Below are 21609 nucleotides of genomic sequence, written 5' to 3'. Positions count from 1 at the left end.
GAGAAAAGGAAAAAATGCATGTGCAGGCAGAAGGCACTGTACTAAACTGACTGGAGCCAAATGTAAATAACTGCATTTGCCTAAATCCTGCAGCAGTTACTGCTCCAGTCAATACATCCGAACACAAATAAGGATTTGAAATTTACAGTGAAAACCTGCAAATAGACAGAACAGTGTTTAAGTAAGAGTAAAAAGCCTGATCCACACACACACACACACACACACAGTTAACTTAAGAACACAACAGAACACTGAACACTGTCTTGACATTTTATTGGGATGAAAACATGCTCGAGCAAAATGAACAGCAACAACGATCACAACGTGAAGCTCCAGCATGAAATGAAGAAAACAAGTCGAAAGTACGATAATCACAGACATGCTGAGGCCAGTTTCTGACTAAATACATATAATAAATCACTATTTTATATAACCACAACCCCACCTGGAACTGCTTGTGAGAGACAGAAGATTCTACAGTTTCGAAAAGCTACTGAGGGAGAGAGGAAGGCTTTGTATCAGGAGTTAATCTCAATAACAACAGGCAGACTTTCTGGACTGAGATGTACAGAAGAGTGTTAGAGCCAGGCATGAGAAACAAAAGGAAGTGTTTTTTTTTTTTTTTCAAGTAATAAGTTGAACAATCAACTTGTAAAATTTTGCATTTTAGAATAAAGTAGCAATATCAAGAATATATGTGAAATTTCAAGATCAAACTACTTATGGTAGCACATGTGACTCCCTGCACAAAACACCTTGTGGAGATGAATTTGTGAAGTTAAAAATTTAAAACTGCATCTGTTCAGAAGGTGAAAACCACACAAGCTTGGAAAGATGGAGTCTTGACATTTCAACTTTATCTCAACACTTCAGCTTGAGTCTTAGCATTCTGACTTTTTTTTCACAAAGAACAATACAAAATACAATCCCCTGATTTCGTTTGACTTTGGCAGTGTTTCAGCTTTACTCTCAAAAAACAAAAGAAAAATTGCCCTCTAATTTCTGATTTCAACTTTATTCGCCGACTTTATCCTCAAAAGCAAAAAGATATCTTCCTCTAATTCAGTTCAACCTAATTTTAAACATTTAACTTTAGTCTCGACATTTCGATTTTATTCTTGACATTCCGACTTTATCTAAGAAATACAAAAGAATCATCCTCTGATTGAGTTTGACTTTATTTTTCGAAATGCAAAAGGAAAGAAAATCCTGCTCTTCTCATGTTATTTCTTCTGTCCGACCCTATTCCTCCCCTGTAGAGGTGTGATGAAGGTGCAGGGTGAATATGCGGCAGTACAGAGTTGAACAGTGGCACTAAAAGCTCTTTTCCCTGCTGTCCACTGCTCGTGAATAAGATGTGAAGCTGCTATGGTATGATACGCCTGTGCTCTGTTGTATGCTGTGATCCTAACACTGACAATGTTGCAGTTCTGAAAGAAAAAATAATAACGCTTTATCTCAGTTTGAGATGAAACATTAAGCTAAGAGGACTTCTTGGATGGTTACTATGGTGACCAACAGAGACAATGGAGACGGAAGGTGATTGAGTCTGACACCGTTTTTTTGGGGGGCCTGGTATCAGACATTGGAGCTGGCTGTAGAGTTGGTACCTGCTTGCCCGGCCCCCTTGGCCCCGTCTGTCTCTGACGTCTGGGTGACAGCCTGAGCAGGGGACGGGCTAGAGTGGCGCTGGCGTCTCATGAAGGGGAACACGCTGAGAAGAACAGAAATTGTGATGTTGGAGAATACATTTTTAAAGTTTTAAAGCGAAAGGAGAATAATGTAACGGTGATGTCACCTCTTCTTGGTCTCCTGGGGGACAATAGCTTTGGCCAGCATGTTCTTGTATAGGTCAGACTTGAGATATCTCGGGAAGGAGTCCTAAACACACGCACACACACACACACACACACACACACACACAGATTGTACTATTTGTGAAGACATTCACTGACATAATGCATTCACCGCTCTGCCAAACACTGCTGCTACAGACAACTGCAGCTGTCTACAACACATAATGCTGCAATGTTAAAACACATTTGATCACATGACAACTGTTCTTACATCCCTGCCCTGTCTTCCAGTGACTTCAGTTAAGGATATGAGAACAGTGTAAATATAATGTATGTCTTCTAGGGTTGAATTTGCAGTAAACAATATACATTATATCTTTCAGCTTGAATTTGCCTATTTAAACCTGATCTCTTCAAGGTCCCATACCACTGTTTGTACCATAGACTCTATATAAACATGGATGACAATAAGAGCTCCCCAAAAGTGAAGCCAAAGCACCTAGATTGCCCCCGAGTGTCTGGCTGCAGTATAGTTCATACATCCTGCCTCTTCCATGTTAGTGGATGGGGCAGAGACCAAATACAAAAAATCATAGAACACGTCAAATTGATTTTTCTCAAATATTGTTTCTGACATTTTAGGTGTCTAGTTCTTATTATACTGATGTATGTTCAAAGGTTTATTCATCGGATAAATTTGGTTTAAATTAGTTATTTTTCGCTTAAAAATGACTGATAGCAATTGGTTGAGCAAGTGTAACATTGTAGTGACTCTCACTTGTCTATAACAACTTCCTCTGGGTAAAAAGCTCGAAGTACAAATATTGGGAGGAATCACTTAAAACCTGAAAAGCTTATTTGTCAACGTTAGAATATGGTTCATGGTCATGCAGCTCACAACAAGTTGATTAATAGTGAAGTCCTTTAAACCATGTCACTGAAAAGGCCGTAGCATAAGGTAAGTATCGTGTAGAGTCAGAGGTCAGACCTTTTTCATGAGGAAGTAGATGTGCATCTGTGCGTCATCCATAACAAAACGATGTGGGTGTTTGATCCCCTGCAGAGTTTTATCCATGGTCTTACTGTCGATGTTGACCCAGCGGGCCGCTCCGGGAGCCAGGAAGTTTCTGAATCACACACAGCAGAGAGGCCGTCACCTGACAGTGAACGTGAGAGTGTGTTCCTGCACGTTGGTCTGCTTGCACTCTTACCTGTACGCCTCCTCCACTTTCTCTATGATCCTGGAGCTCTCTCCGTGTCTGATGTCCTCGCAGGCCTGCCAGAAACACAGGTTCTCCGCTGAGAGCAGAGACACAGACAGTGAGCAGCCGGGGACGGGCGGAGGTCGACAAAACCACAGTGATGCAGGATGAGGTGAAACACGACCAGAGAATTTCTAAAGCATGAGTGGCCTCTGTGGAAAACCTTGGCCCCTGGCAGTATATCATATAGTGCATATCTCTCCCCCTTAAGTCCTTTCCTCTCTCTACCCCTCCTATGTATTCTTGTCATCCTCCCAGTAGTCATGAAATTAATTTTCTTTTCCACTTCCTCTACCCTCCCATCTCTCACCGCTGGGACTGGAAAATATCATTACGGAAGATGATGAAATTCTAGACGCTGATAAGAGTGAGAATCAATTAACGGTAAATGCATTGCTACTGTAATGAGCTTCTGTGTAGAAAATGATTCTGTTTGCAGAACTCCACTGCCACATTATTGTGATTCAGGCTTAAACAAATGTTTGTTTTTAATCAAATAAACATGGTAGAAGAAATATTGGATATTCTGTGTCAATAATCATAATCCAGGATATGGGCACACTCAAGTAATTGATGCATTATTATCCATCCATCCATCCATTATATGCACTGCTTATCCTCTGAGGGTCATGGGGGAATGAAGCTCAATTGTATTATTATTTATTATCAGCATTATTGTTGTTGTTACTACTACTATTAACTAGTGCTGCTTTGATTATTAACATCTATAAGTATCACTATTATTATCACCTCCACCAGGGAGGTCATGATTTTGTCACGATTTCGTTCATCCGTTGTTGGGATTCCTTGGAACTTGGTGGAAGGGTGTGGTGTCAGGGAAGAACCCATCCAGATCCGGATCCGCTTAAGGATGCAGACCCAGGAATTTGTTTTCATTGTCTTTAAAATCTCAATTGTGTATTTTCCACGTTCGTCTATCACTCAGAGAATAATTCATGGCTCTCGATGAAAATAAAATTGAAATGTTTAGGGGACTGATATTTAAGAGATCCAAATATAAGACTGTTGGGCCTTATTGTAGGGATATGACCTTCTGAGTGCTGTTCGAGTTTTCATGTTAACAACGATGGTTACACGACTATTCCTGGTCTGCCTCTCGTCCAATTAGGATATGATGTCTTTGCATTTGTGAACTATTCCGAGTATTTTAAGTCACTCTTGCTCACCACTGAACTCTTTCTCCAGATAGGTCATAAACTCCCGCCGCCCCATGGCATCATTCAGAAGCTCCATGAAGCTGAAGCTCCAGCGCTCCACTCGGAGACGTGTCGGGGTAGGCACCCTGCTCACAGAATAAAACACACAAACAGTGCAAACATTAAGAGAAAACTAGAGCATTCAGCAGAAGAGCATTCAAAATACTACTGCTTTATTTTGAACTTAAATATGATTGGGTTTGGTAAGGGAGGCTAAAACGTTGAAACCAGAGAAAGATGGATTGATTTTTGAGAAGGTGGACTACTGTACCATCATGGACTGTAGTTAGGATTTATTATAAATTGTGTATTATAATGTGTGTGTGTTCTCTCACATTCCTGCGTTTATCGACCAGTGTGCACTGTCATCAGAAATCCAGGGGTTACTGGGAAGGCATCCTTGCATTATGGGATCGTGGGTCTGGTACTGCTCGCTGTATTTCACAAAACTGCTCACACACACACACACACACACACACACACACACACACACACACACACACACACAGTATTATTGTATTAGTGTTGCAGATCATAGAACTTAATGGCCACTAATTCCAACTTGCCTCAGGAAGAATCCATTAGTGGCTCTTACAGCGGGGGCACTAAGCCCTATGTACGTGAGTGTGTTTGTGTGTGTTTGAGTCTGTGGCGGAGAAGTAAATTTGGGTTCAGGCAGCATCACATCCATTAGTCCTCATGTGTGTGTGCACATGTGAATGTGTGTCTGCATATGTGCGTTCATCAAAGTGACACCAACCCCTCTAGGCAGATGGATGACTTTATACGGTTTCTTCCGAGGGCCCTTCTACAGGATTCGATCTGTAAACACACACACACACACACACACACACACACACACACACACACACACACACACACACACACACACACACACACACACACACACACACACAGCTACAATATACACTCAATGTACTTAAAGTAATAATATATGAATTATATATGGTGTTTACCTCTCTTTTGTAGTAGTCACTGTTCTAGTTCTGTAAATGGAAAGTGTCATCGGATTAGGTCACACACTGCCATCTTTACACATGTATACTATGAAATCATATGAACTGTGTCTATATTTTTTCACCTATACAAGATGTGGTGTTAAATATTAAACACGGATATATTCTGATAATAGACTGTATATAAAGATGGACGGCGGATGTCCACTTCCTCCAGCTATCCAGTAAATAAAGCCAAAATATTGTGGATATGAACGACACATTCTTGCGCATTTGGAGCCACAGCCTGTGCAGTAGTGATCGGGGGAAATGGAATCATGTTGTCAAGGTGTCACTGGCACACACCATCGACCGATCACGAGTCAGTCTCAGCTGTCAATCATAATATTTTACCCTGTTGTTATTGCATCAAATTCAAACTAAATTTGAATGAACACTTTAACGTACATCAGTGTGACAATAACAACCTAAAATGACAGAAACCATCTTTGAGAAAAATGTATTTGGTGTGTTGCTGTCACGGAGGAGGTTCGGTTTATGCCCTACACTGCAGCCGGCCAGTTCTGGGGAGCCGTCAGGTCGATCATTGTTATAGATAGTGATTCTGAAAAATTAGGAAAGTAGGCTACCTTTGAGATTAAATACTGAATGTAATATATATATATATGTATAGATATATAGATATATAGATATATAGATATATAATCCTCATCACAGAAAGATATATTCTGTGGAATGCCAATTCCAATGTGGAACAATGAATTTGCTACCATGTCATGTCAGGGCCTGAAACTATTAAAGTCCACAATTATAAGAAGATGGTAATATATTGTAATTGTCTACTCTATAGCATAGTGTACCTCACTTGGTTACTTACTTTGAAGTAGGAAGAACGAGGGAAAGCAGTGCAACAAGAAGAAAAGAGATAGATAGTAGACATGTTATCAAACTTATTGTTTCGGAGGGGAACATAAACAGGACGTTAAGATATGTGATGGTGTCACTCACCAGCGTAACTCGTGTGCTGAAGTCATTTGGTCTCTCTAGACCCATGTCCAATATATTATGTGTCCCGGGCTGGAAAAAAATAATATACATAAATACGCATACTAATAAGTATAGTGTGTCACTGTGTGTGTGTGTGTGTGTGTGTGTGTGTGTGTGTGTGTGTGTGTGTGTGTGTGTGTGTGTGTGTGTGTGTCTGATAAGATGTGATGCGTGTGAGTGAGCACTTATCCTTCCTCATGCTTTCCACTCCACTAGCTCTGACTTTCATATCCAGGTTTTTCTTTCTTTTTCTCCGTGCATTCGTACCTAATTCATAGGGGCAAGACAAGATGGAGTCCCTCCTCCTCCAAACCCTTGTCCTCTGCTTCACCCTCTCCTTACTCCCACAGTACCACTACACTTCCCATCATCCCTTTCCCCTTGCCTCCTGCCTCTGCCACCCCCAGCCTTCTGTCTGTCTGTCTCCATGTAAGAATCAGAGGGACAGAAAATTATGTTTTTACCCCTCTCTCTCTCTCTCTCTCTCTCTCTCTCTCTCTCTCTCTCTCTCTCTCTCTCTCTCTCTCCTGTTGTCAGCTCAAGCTTTTACCAGATGGGTTAAATATTTCATGCAGAAGGCAGAAGGGACTGTGGGTGAACATTAGTTGGACTTCTGACTGTTTTATATACTCTGTCTAGTATAGTATGCTATAGTATAGTATAGTATGGTGTGGTGTGGTGTGGTGTGGTGTGGTGTGGTGTGTTGTGGTGTAGTGGAGTGGAGTGAAGTGGAGTGTAGTACAGTATAGTGGTATATTTCAGAATAGTAAACAGTATATCACAATGGGCTATAAGATAGGTTAGTAAAGTACAGTAATGTTGGAGTAGAGAAGCATTGGGTAGAGTAGAGTAGAGTAGAAGAGCACTGCATGGGTAAAGTAGAGGAGAGTAGCGTTGGGTAACGTAGAGTAGAGTAGAGAAGCTTTGAGAACAGTAGAGTAGTGTAGTGTAGAGGGGCTGGTCCTGTCAATTCAGGTACAGTCCAGTACCGTTGCGTAGAGCAGTGTAGAGTAGTGTTGGATAGAGTAGAATAAGATAGAGTACAGTAGAGTAATTTAGAGTAACATGAACTCACCGGGGGTCTGTTGATGAGCCAGTAAGACTGCTCCTGACATTCTAGAACAATGCGGTCGGCCTTCCGCCTCTGCTTGGATGCTCTAAAGATGAATCACACTGTAAGTTTGTGTGTGTGAGTGTGAACGTGTGTGTGTGTGTGTGTGTGTGTGTGTGTGTGTGTGTGTGTGTGTGTGTGTGTGTGTGTGTGTGTGTGTGTGTGTGTGTGTGTGTGTGTGTGTGTGTGTCTGGCCTGTCCAAATGTACCTGAGTTGCTCTCTTGCTTGCATCACCACAAAGTCCCAGGTGTGGTTGATCCTCTTGTGCAGCACACTGTACCTCATCTAAAATAAGAAAAGGAAAGATGACATGGGCCCATTACAGCACACTGACTGCTGCATAATTCATCATACACACACTGTTTTCTTCACACAGACAGTCACACGCACGCACACTTTTCTCACCTTTTCATATTCCATCAGCTCTCCTTGTTTCCTTATGTTCTTTTTCGCCAAATAGATTGCTGATGGGGTAAAACAAAGGGAGCAAGGAGAGAGAGGAAAACAGAGGTGAAGGAGCTACATCACTATTTTTGCTTCCGTACTGTAGCAGGAAAGTCTCCTTCAGTTTGCGTTTGTCTCACCATAGTCGAGTTCTGTGGCAGGCCATCGGGTGCTAGTCCAGAAGTAAGGAGTCTGAGAAAAACAAGGGACATTTTAAAATTACTGACGGACATTGATGTTTAAGCGGGTGATGGGAAAAGTGGCAGATGGGTGAGGGATTAGGAAGTGGGCTAATGGAGAGAGAGGGTGACAGATAGAGACAAGGTGACCATTTAGCTTGGCGGAAAGCAAATAGGGATCATCGTCTGACCTGGAAACGGTACGGCGACTCATCGGCACGTAACACAAGGGATCTTGGCTCCTTGAGAGGGTAAATGTACCCGTATCTCACCAGCAAACCTCCAAGGTGCAAAGACTCTGTGAAACACCACAGAAGAAGAAGAAGCAGTAGCCAAACTAATCAATGGGCTGATTCTTGAGGTGATGGACCAATCGTCAAAACTTTTGAAGTAGTCATTCCTCTTTTTCATGTATATTCTTAGGCATTCATTTGTATAATAAGGTCTAATTTGTCCCGTTTTGTAACACACTCGAGCTGCCAGCACTCTCTCTGAAATCAGGGATTTGTTCCAATGATGAAATGCTCCATCAATCTTCCGTCTCCACTCATCTGTTAGAGAGACCTACTTTTTTGACTGGCAGCTACTGAAAAAAGCTGTGCGAAGCATTTTCATCATCACTCTTTTTTGCTGACTGGCTCTTCTCTCTCCTCCGCCTTCCTCCTGAGGTGGAAACCTCCACGGGGACCTTAATCAAACCCAGACCATCAAGTGAGTTAATCAAACTCGGATTCCTCTGGGGGTTCACCCTGCTCCTGTTTACTGGAAACCACCACACATAACCACCACGTCAGCTCGAGAGAGAAAACACCATATCCCGGCAACGCATTGGCAGAGACACACAACAAGCACGTCACACTGAACCTGGAGAATCACTAGCAGGCCCTTCAACATCCTTTGTCACATACACAGTGTAGTTATCAGTGAAGCTACTTACCCTCCTCACAGATGTTGTATTTCTGGATCAACCAATCAATTACATCACGGCCTGCAGACAAAGAGAGAAAGGAGTCAAGAAAAGAGGGCAAACGTTCTCCTTTTACTCTGCAAAGCTCGCACTATTCTCCAAAACCCACTGCTGCATTATGCATGACCACTGGGACAAACACCGGCTGCAATGTGCCTGTCCACACATGCACACACAGATTCCAATGCACACTGACAGTAAGGGGTACAACCATGAATATAGATATACACACGCACACGCACACGCACACGCACACGCACACGCACACGCACACACACGCACACAAACTCACCTGTCATTGCATGTGGAATGACAGTGATCAGGAGCCTCTGGTTTCTCATCTTCATGCCCATGTCAGGGTCCTGCATGGCCACAATCACTTTCTCCATCTGTCAAGAGGACACACACATGCAAACGCACACGCGCACACACACGCACATACGCGCACACACACACACACACACACACACACACACACACACACACACACACACACACACACACACACACACACACACACACACACACAGTCAAAGATGGAGAGATGCATAAATATAAACACACATTAAACACTCAGAAATTCTAATAAACAATGCACATGATGTAATGTAGCTTTCACAATTTGTTTTCTTACAGGAAGACATTTAATAACTTGTACGTTTGAAGGATTTACAAATACCTTAATTAATATCATCCTATATAAACACTCTGTGCGGGTGTGGACCTCACCTTTCGAAAGCAGGCCATCTGATCCCGGTGCCAGCCTCCCTTGGCCAGGGTGTTGATGGTCATCTTGCAGGATGCTCGGGATCAGTCGACGGGACGGTGAAGTGCAGGACCGAAGTGCTACCGGGAGCGCGCAGCAGAGAGTGCACCGCCGCTTCCTTTTTTTTTTCCTTCCATCAGCAGGCGGTCGGGTGCCTGCGGGCGCGCCCCCGCGTAGATTAGAGAGGATTACAGTGTGGAAGTCACTTCCAATATGATATATAGTTTCTGTGCAGAGGCGAAAACAGCAGCTCGTGTAAAAGTCTGACACTGAAAAGGTCAATTAAATCCATAATGCACCATGGAATATATGACGATTAAAAGTCTCGTTTGTTATCAGTCAATCTACTTTTATTTCTATTGCCCATATAAATCACAATTTGTCTCATAGCGTTTAACAAGGTGCGACATCCTCTGTTCTTAACCCTCAACAAGAGAAAGGAAAAACTACCAAAAAACCCTAATAACAGGGGGAAAAACACAGAAACCTCAGGGAGAGACACATGTGAGGGATCCCTCTCCCGGGACGGACAGATGTCGTGTGTAACTGAACACAGCGACGAAATCACAGTATTTACAAAATTGATTAGAAAACAGTTTTTACCATAATGGAAAGGTGTATCAATGTGTTTAAAGTGTTTATACATAAGCCAGTGTCTGATAGAGATGGATGGAGCAGCAATGACAATTGAAATGGAGGAGTTATTGTCAGTAATGATAGAATAGAATAGAATAGTGTGAGTAGGCACATTGAAGCAGTTTTGTTGTAATTATAGTCCACGATCAGCCACCACCACATTACCACACAGTACTCCTATCAGCAGTATATAATATCATATCATATCATATAATATCATATCATATCACATCACATCACATCACATCACATCACATCACATCACATCACATCACATCACATCACATCACATCACATCATATCATATCATATCATATCATATCATACCATATTATATAATTTGCATATATGTTATTATAATATCATATCATGTACCTATATGTTAATATAATGTAATATATTATAATATAAAAAACAGCTAATATCTATGAAGAATAAGAAAAAATATATAGCCTATATAATATGTATATATTTTATTATATAAAATAATAACAATAATAATAATTCTAATAATAACAATGAATTGAACTGAATATATATATCTAAAACAAAACAAGTCTGTATGAGAAGCAGAATAAGTGTATAAATAAGTACATTTTACTTGCATTGTGTTATTTGAAAATGGTGAAAAGATAATTACGGACTCCACAGTCTTTGTTGACATTGTTCACGCAGCACATGCAGCCTCTGGGCGGTGGAAATCGACCGCATTACTTTTGTCCCATGCAGGGTTCCGTAGACACAGGAAGTGATTCCGTTGTCGTTCTGGGATCATTCACCAGCCCGATCGTCGGCAAATTCATTAAGTAAAATTAAACATCTTAAGGTAAGGGCTAGTTTAAGTGCACGTTTTAATTCAGAGAAGCCTTCTGTGGTGGTATAGAGACGCGAGGGTCGTTGTGGAATAGAGAAGTATGTTTTTAGCTAACCTTGCTAACATTAGCTGTAGCGGGGAGGGACAGACCCAATGTGAAGCTTGTGTTCCGCTTGAACAACGTGACGTTACAGCAGTGAACTTACAGCTGGAATCACTATCAATACATATATTTATATATTCTTTTGCCTGTAGAGCACTTTGAATAACCCGTGTCAGTGATATGCTGCTAACGAAGTGAACGTGCTCGGACTTGATATATATAAATATCAGTTTGTGAAACATGAGTTTGTAATAGGACTGGACGATGTGGTCAAAAATGATATCAAGATAAAATTTGACACATCAGTTGATACTGATAATCATCAAGATAGCACTCATGATGTTATTTCTGTTAAGTTAGAGACCGATTTCTGCTCCTGGGTGAAGTTTGTGGTGTTAAACTCTTTTTTATGAGCTTATAATGGAAATCGACAAAACATTTTACAAATCTGAAATAAACGATTGACGTGTTATGCCTCATCACTGTGTTTGCACAATGTCTATGCTTTATATTGATATAATGAATCTCTGTAATATTGCTGTTGATGAAAATGATGTCAGTAGTTGATGATAGATTGATATTGTTTTGTCTCCTAGCTCTAGTTTAGAATTGACCTTCTTAAATGGTTGTTTTTTTCCTCTTCTTCTTTGTTATATAGGCTGAGAACAATGCATTGTCATGTAATAGCTAGATATTTACATTACAGGATGTATGTAATAGCAGAGGCTGAAACATCTTTACATTCTCTAATTGAAATGGCACTTTTCACGTGGGTCTGTGTCAGGTGCTCATGGGGGACATCCGTCAGTCGTTGCTGCCTCGGGATGTCCTGAGTGCAGCCAAGGAGCTGCTGTACCACCTGGACATCTACATCTGTAACCTGGTGCAGTCCGGGAGGCAGCCTCCTCAGGTTGACTCCAAAACCGTGGAGCTGGTAGAGGAGTTCATTCTGCACGCACCCAAGGACAGAAACACCCCTGGCAGGGTAAGACATGAGCCTGACATGCATGTGTGCAGATAACAGACAGACACACGCACATGTAAACAGACAATTGATTGTGCGCGTGTTTTCTCGTTTCCTTTAGAGAATGAGCGCTCTCCAGGAGCTCCAGCTCTTGGAGATCATGTGCAGCTGTTTTCAGGAGCAGAGTCGTGACACTGTCCGTCAGCTTATGTTCTCCGCCCTCTTCAGTCTCCAAGGCAACCAGGCTGATGAAAGCCGCATGGCACTTTTAGGCAAATTGGTCTCGATGGCAGTCGCTGTGGGCAGGATTCCTATCTTGGAATGCGCTGCCACCTGGCTACAGGTGAGGTTTAAAACAGGCATAAAATACATACTTGAAACAGATGGGTATTAACTGTGAGATTCGTTTGGTCTTTATATTTGTATTTTGTTTTGAATGTGTGTGTGTACTGAATGTGGATGCACTGAACATAAGCCTGTTGTTGTGTTTGTGTCTTGCAGAGATCCCACCGTTTGTACTGCATACGTCTGGCACAGGTGCTGGTAGACGACTACTGTAGCATGGTGCCAGGCTCAGTCCCCACGCTCCAGAACATCCACAGTGCCAGCCCACGCTTCTGCTGTCAGTTCATCACCGCCGTCACCACCCTCTATGACCTCACATCAGGTACTTTGGTGCCGCGACACAAATGTACAAAGATATCTACAAACTGGGATCTCCATAAAATGTGATTTGATCGTTGAAAAATAGGGCAGAACCAATGCATTGTCAACATCTTTTTAATTGTAGTTTTTGAACCTAGAAATAATGCCTTAAATATGATTTAGATGGTAAATAAACTTATAATAGGGAGAATGGCATCTCTGTCATTGCCACAGCACCTCCCTAACACCTGGAATTGCGCTAAGTTACTCTGGTGTGTTATGCTGCAACATTTGTGTAATGCCGAAAAAGTAGCAGGGTGAAAAAAATAGACCAGAATGAGTATTGGACAGGCAGAGTAATAAGTAGAGAAACAGAGGGCAAGCAACGGTAACAGCAAAGAGTGATGGTAACCAACACAACAGCAAAGAACACTCAGTTAGACATCTTTTCTGCAGTGTAAAAACTTTTAGTATCATTATGAAATTCTGGCAGAACAAATATAGTGTAATAACAAATATAACTATGCATTATATTTGTACATAATCCTGTAACCTTCACAGTCGACATGGTTCTTTGTTTTTTGAGGTTGCCTGTTCCTTTTCCGTCAGCTTGTAAACAAAAGTATGTGTTTACCACTGACCATGGAGAGGCTCGAACCCAGACTGTATTTACCACACTGATAAAAACATGAATTACACCTGCTACCTGAAGGGGGACCCCAAGTATAGCGGAGCAATTCTTGTATTTTGTTGCTTTAAAAGGCTAAAAGTAATACTACCCCTAAATATTATCTCTCTTTGTCAATTTAACTTTTGTGTGTGTGTTTTTTTGTGTGTGTGTGTGTGTAGAGGAACTCACCCCTCCATTAGAACTCCTCCAGATGATTGTTTCGTGGATCCAAGATGACCCTCGTCTGGTCCTAATCACTTTCCTGAATACACCCCTCTCTGGCAACCAGCCAATCAGCTCACTTGATGTCACACCTTTGGGGGGTTTGGTGCGTTGGTGCGTTAAAGCACCGCTGACCTACAGGACAGACAAGAAGCCGGTGCTGACCAATGGCAGCACTGACAGTGAGCAAGAGACGGGGCCTCTTTTCTCTGCTCTTCATCTAAGTGTTTTACAGGTATGTGTGTGTGTTCATGGATCTTAAATTCAGATTTATGTACATGTACTAATCAAGTCCGGGACATTTTTTATTTCGAAACTCACTCCACATGTTAGAGTACACAACAGTGAAGGTTATCCCATTGTCCTCTGCTACATTTAGGTCCTCATGCTCCTGCCAAATATTCTAAATGAGAAGGGGCTTTTCGGTCGCCTGGCGCTGCTCCAGTTGGAGTCCTTGGCTGCGCTGACCTCTGACCTTTCCAGACTGTTGGACCAGGCCGACAAACATACGCACACGTCATCCGCAGACACACACTTGTTGTCCCAGCTGACCCTGGAAAGGCTGGCACAGGCCCTGCAGGTGGCCCTGGCCAATGGAGCCCTGCTCTGCTCGAGAGGTAAGAGTGTGGATACGGGGGGGGAGTGTTGGAGAGGTAGTGGATAGGAATCTAAAGAAGAGGAGAGGACGATTAAAGCTGTTTACTTTAAACACTTTAAACGCAGAAACTTCAGGCAAGGGGTGGCACCTGGGTACAGGAGACAGGACACGACATTTAACTTCCGCTGCAGAAACCACAGAGTTATGTTTAGAACACATTGACACTGACATCAGCCCTTATCATTAAAATCCCCTGAGTCGTGTTGCCTTTCCAAGTTGACATGTTCATTGCCGTATTATACGTGTATGTCTTCTCTTTTTAGTGTCCATCATGTGTTAGAAACATCATCGACACTTCTGTTTTTTACATTTTACTAAGGAAAGGTTTGGTTAAATGCGCGGAGCAACTGACTCTTATATTTGCATTCTCACATTCAGCCTCTCAGATGTTGTGCAGACTTCATTGCATGTCTGAAAGCAGCTTAAAGGGATAGTTCACAGAAAAATGAAAATTCACTCATTATCTACTCACCACTGTGCCGATGGACGGATGGGTGAAGTGTTTGAGTCCACAAAACACTTTTGGAGTCTCATGGGTAAACTTTGTTGCAGCCAAAGTGACCTCTTCTTCAGGCCAGTGTGTCCGTGAGAACATGAACGTGGCTCCAAGGAGGATATCAGAGGACATTTAGGCTAAAAACACGGTGTAAATGACCTCGTTTCAAGTCGAATACGAATGTCGTGGCTTGCAGACATTTGGATGACCCCACACGAGAAGGATGGAGGCATGTTGTGTTTTTTTTTCTGTTGTTTTTTTACGTCTGAAAGTGGAAGCCCATTTACTTCAATGGTATTGGCTTTGGCTGAATCACTGTTTACCCCTGAGACTCCAGAAGTGTTTTGTGGACTCAAACACTTCACCCACCCCTCCATCAGCATAGTGGTGAGTAGATGACGAGTGAATTATTCCTTTAAGAGAGTTACAGTGTCAGAAGGACTCCTGCCAGGTGTTAGTTTGAACCAAAAGTGATTATCAGGCTGAAGCTCATCAAGTTCATTCAAAACAACCTGTACATTTTACCCCATGTTTGTAAAAAATTAAGCATACGTCTGGAGGCATCACAGTTTCCTCGCTGGTACATCTTCAAGTATTTAAAATGATTATGAGGCTTTCACATAACTTTCTATATACCTCACCTTCGCTGCTGTAGACCTGCACAGGGCAATGTATGAAAAGTTACAGATTTTAGTCGGTGGTTAGATAAGTAACTGATTGGTTGGTGGGATTGTACATTCATCATGTGGATTGTTCCATCATGCTGTGGTGTTTGAGTGCTTATTACGTGTCATGTTGTCTCCGTAGAGGACCTGAGAGCCATCTGTTCCCGCCTCCCCCACAACAAGTGAGAACCAAATCTGTGTTTTAATTCTTTCAGGGCATCATTTCCACATAATATTTTCTATCTAGAATTTGACAGTAGTGGTGTTGAAGTGAGCACCAGTAAACATTCCATCTGAAGAAAAGGAGGAAAAAAAAAAGCAATTTTATTAAAACATCCCTGCAAGTTTTTACACATTTTCTAAGGAATGTAAATAATTTATTCCATAAACACAGTTTGTGAACTATTCTGTATTATTTTATTATTGTTATCAATTACTTTGTTATATTCTATAAACATAACTTGTTTAAATGACTACATATATCCTTCCTCTCCTTCCTCTCGTCACTGTGTCTCCAGTTTGCTCCAGTTGGTGTTGTCGGGCCCCGTGATGTACTACAACAACATCCACACACCTCCGCTGGCCTTCAGCCCGCACGCAGCTCACTCTCCAATCGCCTCGCACCCCACACACCCCACACACACCCCGCACACACCCCTCACCACCCACCCTTCCTCTCACCCTCAGTACCCGGGTCAGCCTTTCATTACGGGGATGCCCTTTCCCTTCCGACCCAGCCACTAAAAGGAAACGGTGTCCGTCGTGTTTGCAGATGTGAAGACGTGTGTGTTGTGGGTGATGATTGCTGTTGTGGACACGTGTAAATTTACGTGTGAATGAGAATGATGTTTTATGATGTTATTAAGCACATTTTGTGTCTGAGGAAGTCTGTGAGGCTAACGTTTGTTCAATAAATATTTTTTTACTGCACTCTTGGTTGTTGTACTTTATCCAACCACTTCTGGTGGTCAGCTAAATTGTGCTTACACCAAATATTTGTGCAAATATGCTCAATATATTTTCTCTGTCAAACAATCTTGACAAGTGTATTTGCTGGAATAGTAGGTGGAAAACAATCTACTTTCTCTTCTTGTATTTTAATTCAAGTCATATAAGTGCATGCACACGCCTCCAGAGGCTCATACTGAGCTCCGCAAGTCAAAATATCGAAAGGTAGACTGTTCACATCCGTTTCAAACTTGACGTGTTTTGTTACGTAACCAAAGATGTCCGAGTTTTTGGTGCCAAGCCCTGGGTGCAAGAGCTGAGCTGTGTTTTGGGACAGATAGCGTATCGCTTGTCTGCAGCACAGCAAAAAAAACGAAAAGGGCTGTTCAACCCTCCGCAGGACCTCAGCTGCCCTCATCAGAGAAGAGAATTGCATCATCCACAGTCGTCTCTCCGAGCGAGCGTGACGGCTGCCTTTTGCTTTTGGTGTAGGAGGATAAGTTGTGGCAGTTTGGTTTTTAGGATCCTAATGGGCATGCTTGATGTGTCTACATCCCACCTCTTTTAATTTCTCTTTACTCTATCTATTTTTAGGATTTTAATTATTAATACATTTATTACCATTCATTACTTATCAGTTTTTACTAAAGAAGCCTTAAGTGCAGCTGTAATTTGCTATAACACATTCTACTATAAATGTATCCAGTCTCACGTCCATTCAAAAGGAGCAGACCCACATCCCATTGTTACTAACAAGTGTGCATAGGCTACTGTTCAAGGCTGATTGTAGTGTTCACACTGTAAGATTGTACTGTCTGGGCCCCCTACAGAAGTCATGGGTGGGACAGTGATAAGGGTATCTTATGCATTACTGTTTGGCTGAGGGAAGGGGCAAGGCAGATAATATTCGAGGGAAGAAGGCGGGATCGGAGAGAAAGAGGATGTGTGAGCGTTGCTTCTGTAAATCATACAGGTGCTGATGGCGAGACTCCAGATTCTTCTGTTAGAAAAACAAAACCAATTCAAAACAAGAAGTAGCATAACTGCTTACTAGTAGACCCTTTCGCCAAGGCCTGAAAACTTTTATCAAGCTAATCCAAATTTCAAACACTCAAAGAAAACAGTTTCATTAATTATACTCTGAGAAAATGGTGAAAATACAAAAAAAAAGCCTATCTTGGGATGTCAAAGCAGTGGCTTATCTAGGATTCTTCTAAATCAGGGGCCGTAAAGGGGCCACAGTTTATACAGTGGGGCCAATATATATATAATATATATGTCCAACATCCATCCACAATTCCTGATTCTTAAAGAAGTCATTCCTTGTTCACTGTTAGCTCTATTGCTTTGATTCAAAGCCACACATTGAATATATTTTGAAAATGATCCCTTGTTCAAACATTGTGTTTTTCTAAGAATGTAATTCGGATTGATATTTTTCCAGATTACACTCACAAACAGTTTAAAAAATCGAATAGATAGCCGGGCCAATGTGACCAATCCCGAATATAATTTCAAATTTTTTTCTTCAAATCGCATTGTGTAAATATATAATGTATGTGTAAATTTCTTACAATCTGGAACCTTTCAAGATGTAAAAAGAAAAGTCAAACAGGCATGTGTGTATCAGGGGCCAATCAGATTTCAGCTGGACACCCCGAATCTGCCCTTGTGTCAAAGAAAGTGAGCAAAAATCCCTGGATTCTGCCAGCTGCTCCGGATCCACGCCAAAATTCAATGGCTTCTTCCTTGACCCATACCGGATCCTTTCACCATGTTCAGTTGTTTTTGTGTAATCTTGCTCACAAACAAACCAACTAACACACAAACGGACAGGGGTGAAAACATAACCTCCTGAGCGGAGGTAACGACAAGTTCAAAAAGAGTTTTTCCGTTTCAGCTTAATATTCCCTCAAGTTTTTTCCTCTTAATACTCCCCAGCCAGAGCTGGTGTTGTCTGCACAGTAACATGTAGTATGAAGTAAAGAGCACATTGTCGATGGGTTTCAGAGGAAACCAGAGTTTGTGTTGGTCTGCTTCCCTTCTGCAGGTACCAACTGTGGTTTTACAGGAGCCTGTGTCAGACGCTACAGTTTCCAGTAAGAATAAAAAAAACCTCCCAAGGCCAAGTACGAAATGTGACCCCCCTGGCAACTCCAAAGCTAACCACGAACCAGACGGGTGAATGTTATTTCTGAGACATTAGCCCATGAAAACCTGCTCTGCCTTTACCAGATGAACGAGGCTTTGAAAAGTGCGAAACCCTCAAACTGATTCAAGCCTGAAATAACAGAAAGGCAGAAGTGACTGTGTGAGCGGATTTTCACTCACTCTTTTTGCTGGATGTTGGGTTTTGCAAAGGTTCAGTGGTTTGTCTGTTTGCAGGTGTTAATCTATTTACACTCCCTCTGTCAGGAACACAGTAACTCTGGAAAGCACCTGCAGTTTCAGAGTGAACAAAGCACCTGGTAATTTAACAGTATTGACTCGTGGAAGTCATCTATTTCACAGTATATGGATGTGCATAAATACAACATTGTGTATCATTAACAGGCTTGTTCTCTCAGATCCTGCAACACAAGGCTTTATCCATAGAAGATTATATGTCCAGCTGTGGTTACTGTATAAGACCCCCCTTGTTTTCCCTCTCACTGGGGGAAGATCACCACAACAGAGTTTGTTTTTGCAAAGCCTGATCTCAGGATTTTCTTTTCCACATAAACAAACAGAATGGAGGGTTTTCATGTTGTTGAGTGGGATTCAGCAGCATTATAAGAAATGGAATACATTGTTGTTTCTCAGGGCCGTATGAGGAGAGTTGAATAATATCAAAGACCTGTACAATAAAGTCTGTTATCCAACTTGTATGTATTACAACAGAGTGGGATAAGACTCAGGGAGTTAACTGTTGATATAAATTAAATATACATTATGCTTCTGCTTTGGCCTACAACCAACAGTTTAATGAATACTATCAGAAAAGATTGACATTGATATTTACTGACAACAGACGATGTTATCATGAGTGAGAGTGGAACTGACGATTTTGGATGTGTCGTTTGGTTTAGGCCCGAGTCTGCAAACAGATTCTGTGCATGGGTTCCTTTAAGAAAAAAGGGAAATCCCTTCATTTCCATTGAAAGACCTCTGTGACATTTCTTCTGAGAAAACCTTTCCTCCTCTGTTTTTGCACAGTTTGAGTTTTTTTTACAGCAGTTACAGATACTGTAGGAAATCTATTCCTGCTGTGCTTCTCACCTTCAACCTACAGTATGTAACGACACAGGTCGGGACATAATCACTTATTCCTCGACAGGTCTAGCACCATTCAGACCACATCAGAGTGCCAAGCAGTGATTACACATTCTGACTCCAGGCTCTATGGTGACTTTACATTCTTGGTCAGCGATGGCGTTAAACTGCAACAACGACTCGCTGTAAAAAAGGATTGCTGAACTTTCAGAACTCTAAATCCTCGACAGTGAGACTGCTGTTCCCAGGAGACGACAGAATAAATCCCCATCATGTCCACTGTTTCGTTGAGGCAGGAGATATACTGCACAGTAGCTTTAGGTATCTTCCGTACAAACATGCATGTTGTACAGAAAACAAAGCCACCTCAGCTCCTCTTTCATGTCACACAAAATGTGGGAAAATTACACTGCAGGAAAATTATTAAAACCAGAGCTCAGAGCACCCAATGACTGGTTTGCACAAAATGCAGTGACCATGCACTATGCAGGTATAAACATACAATTACTGAAGACACCCAAAAGAGCAATTATAGGCACAATAACAAAACCTCATAAAGACTGTGTTTTCTCAATAATCAATAATTACAACTGATGGTAAATAAACCAGATTGCTAAACCCAGCATCACTAAATAAAAAGTATCACATGTTTACAAAGATTTACTAATAATTGACCGACAGTGGCGTCTGCTTTGCTGCTGCCCACCACAAATACCCAATCAGAGGGGTTGTTGATTCTTTCAACCCCCTCTGTAAAACCCAAAGAGAGTTGTACTTTAAGCTTAAATTGTATAATACTGTAGCATATTATACTTCTGGATATTAACAATGACTTCAGTGAGGGCAAACCAAATAGGCCCACGCTTCTTTTCCTTTTCCCAAGCTGATATTTTCACAGGTGCTGAATGAAATAAATGTTATTCTCTGGTTTCAGCCCAAACAGTCCCTGGCACGTTGGTATTATGTTTGTTCTCGTTTCAAGGTGAGCTGCAGATGAGAGACGCCAGTTTGTCTGTGACACGCTCAAAGTCAACCTCAGCTGAGAGTCTAGTTCACTGGAACACTCATGGGATTATAGTATTGTAACAGGTATCTTTTACAAGATTTCCTGATGATTTGAAACATAAAATGTAAATTTCTCATGAAGTTTTTTTTGTACTTCTTGATGATAGCGGACTCATTATGAATAAAATATCCTTATATACATGTGTCTGTAGCTGTGGCCACCAGTGTTTTTTTTACTTTTTGTACCAAGGTTGGATATATGCACTTGAGGTTCAGGCTCTTCAGTGAAAAGCTTCTGTCTTTCTATAAGTGGTTTATTTTGTGAAAGGGTCTAACTCTCCCAACCCCCAACCCCAACACAAACCACCATGTTTTCCAAGCAGTTTGGGTTGTTTAAACCCAAACATGTATGTTTGTTGCCTGTGCATAAACAAACTGCAACTGAAAAATGAATATAACAATTTAAGATGTAAAGAAAACTAAGTCTAAAAAATAAGCAGATATCAAATGTTTCAAGGAGCTATTTGGGGGATGTGTCATGTGTCTGTTTTCACCTATAGGAAGCAAATGGATACTCCATTATAATTACTGCCACATTTAGAGGCAATAGTTATTAAGTTATATGACTTTAACCAGTCGAGCTGGCTCGGCAGGACAATTAGGACAAATGTCAGTGGAGGCATAGCAGAATATGCATAATTTATATACAGTACACTTATGGAACAGATGGTAAATGAAAAACCAATTGACTGTTAAGAGGAAGC

The 21609-nt window shown here is 41.6% G+C and overlaps 2 protein-coding genes across 2 annotated transcripts; one reads left to right on the top strand and one right to left on the bottom strand.

Moving 5' to 3' along the window:
• Nucleotides 1-258: 258 nt before the first annotated feature.
• On the bottom strand, nucleotides 259-9898 carry rgs11 (regulator of G protein signaling 11). Its single transcript, XM_035170931.2, has 17 exons — nucleotides 9731-9898; nucleotides 9294-9390; nucleotides 8972-9022; nucleotides 8226-8332; nucleotides 7996-8047; nucleotides 7817-7875; nucleotides 7620-7696; nucleotides 7375-7456; nucleotides 6261-6329; nucleotides 5253-5276; nucleotides 5036-5097; nucleotides 4611-4724; nucleotides 4246-4361; nucleotides 3008-3095; nucleotides 2785-2923; nucleotides 1799-1881; nucleotides 259-1714 (listed from the first exon to the last, which is right to left on the bottom strand). Exons 1-17 carry the CDS (start codon nucleotides 9791-9793, stop codon nucleotides 1579-1581), a joined length of 1419 nt encoding a protein of 472 aa, XP_035026822.1. The 5' UTR covers nucleotides 9794-9898; the 3' UTR covers nucleotides 259-1578.
• A 1212-nt stretch (nucleotides 9899-11110) lies between these two features.
• On the top strand, nucleotides 11111-16570 carry ints15 (integrator complex subunit 15). The gene is made up of 8 exons (XM_035171645.2): nucleotides 11111-11229; nucleotides 12105-12305; nucleotides 12406-12627; nucleotides 12786-12951; nucleotides 13779-14056; nucleotides 14201-14438; nucleotides 15783-15822; nucleotides 16159-16570. The coding sequence occupies exons 2-8, from the start codon at nucleotides 12111-12113 to the stop codon at nucleotides 16382-16384; spliced, it is 1365 nt and encodes a 454-aa protein (XP_035027536.1). The 5' UTR covers nucleotides 11111-11229; nucleotides 12105-12110; the 3' UTR covers nucleotides 16385-16570.
• Nucleotides 16571-21609: the final 5039 nt, after the last annotated feature.

Source organism: Hippoglossus stenolepis, chromosome 11 (genome assembly GCF_022539355.2).
Source record: "Hippoglossus stenolepis isolate QCI-W04-F060 chromosome 11, HSTE1.2, whole genome shotgun sequence".
Lineage (NCBI taxonomy): Eukaryota > Metazoa > Chordata > Actinopteri > Pleuronectiformes > Pleuronectidae > Hippoglossus > Hippoglossus stenolepis.
This window is presented reverse-complemented; position numbering and strand designations above follow the sequence as displayed.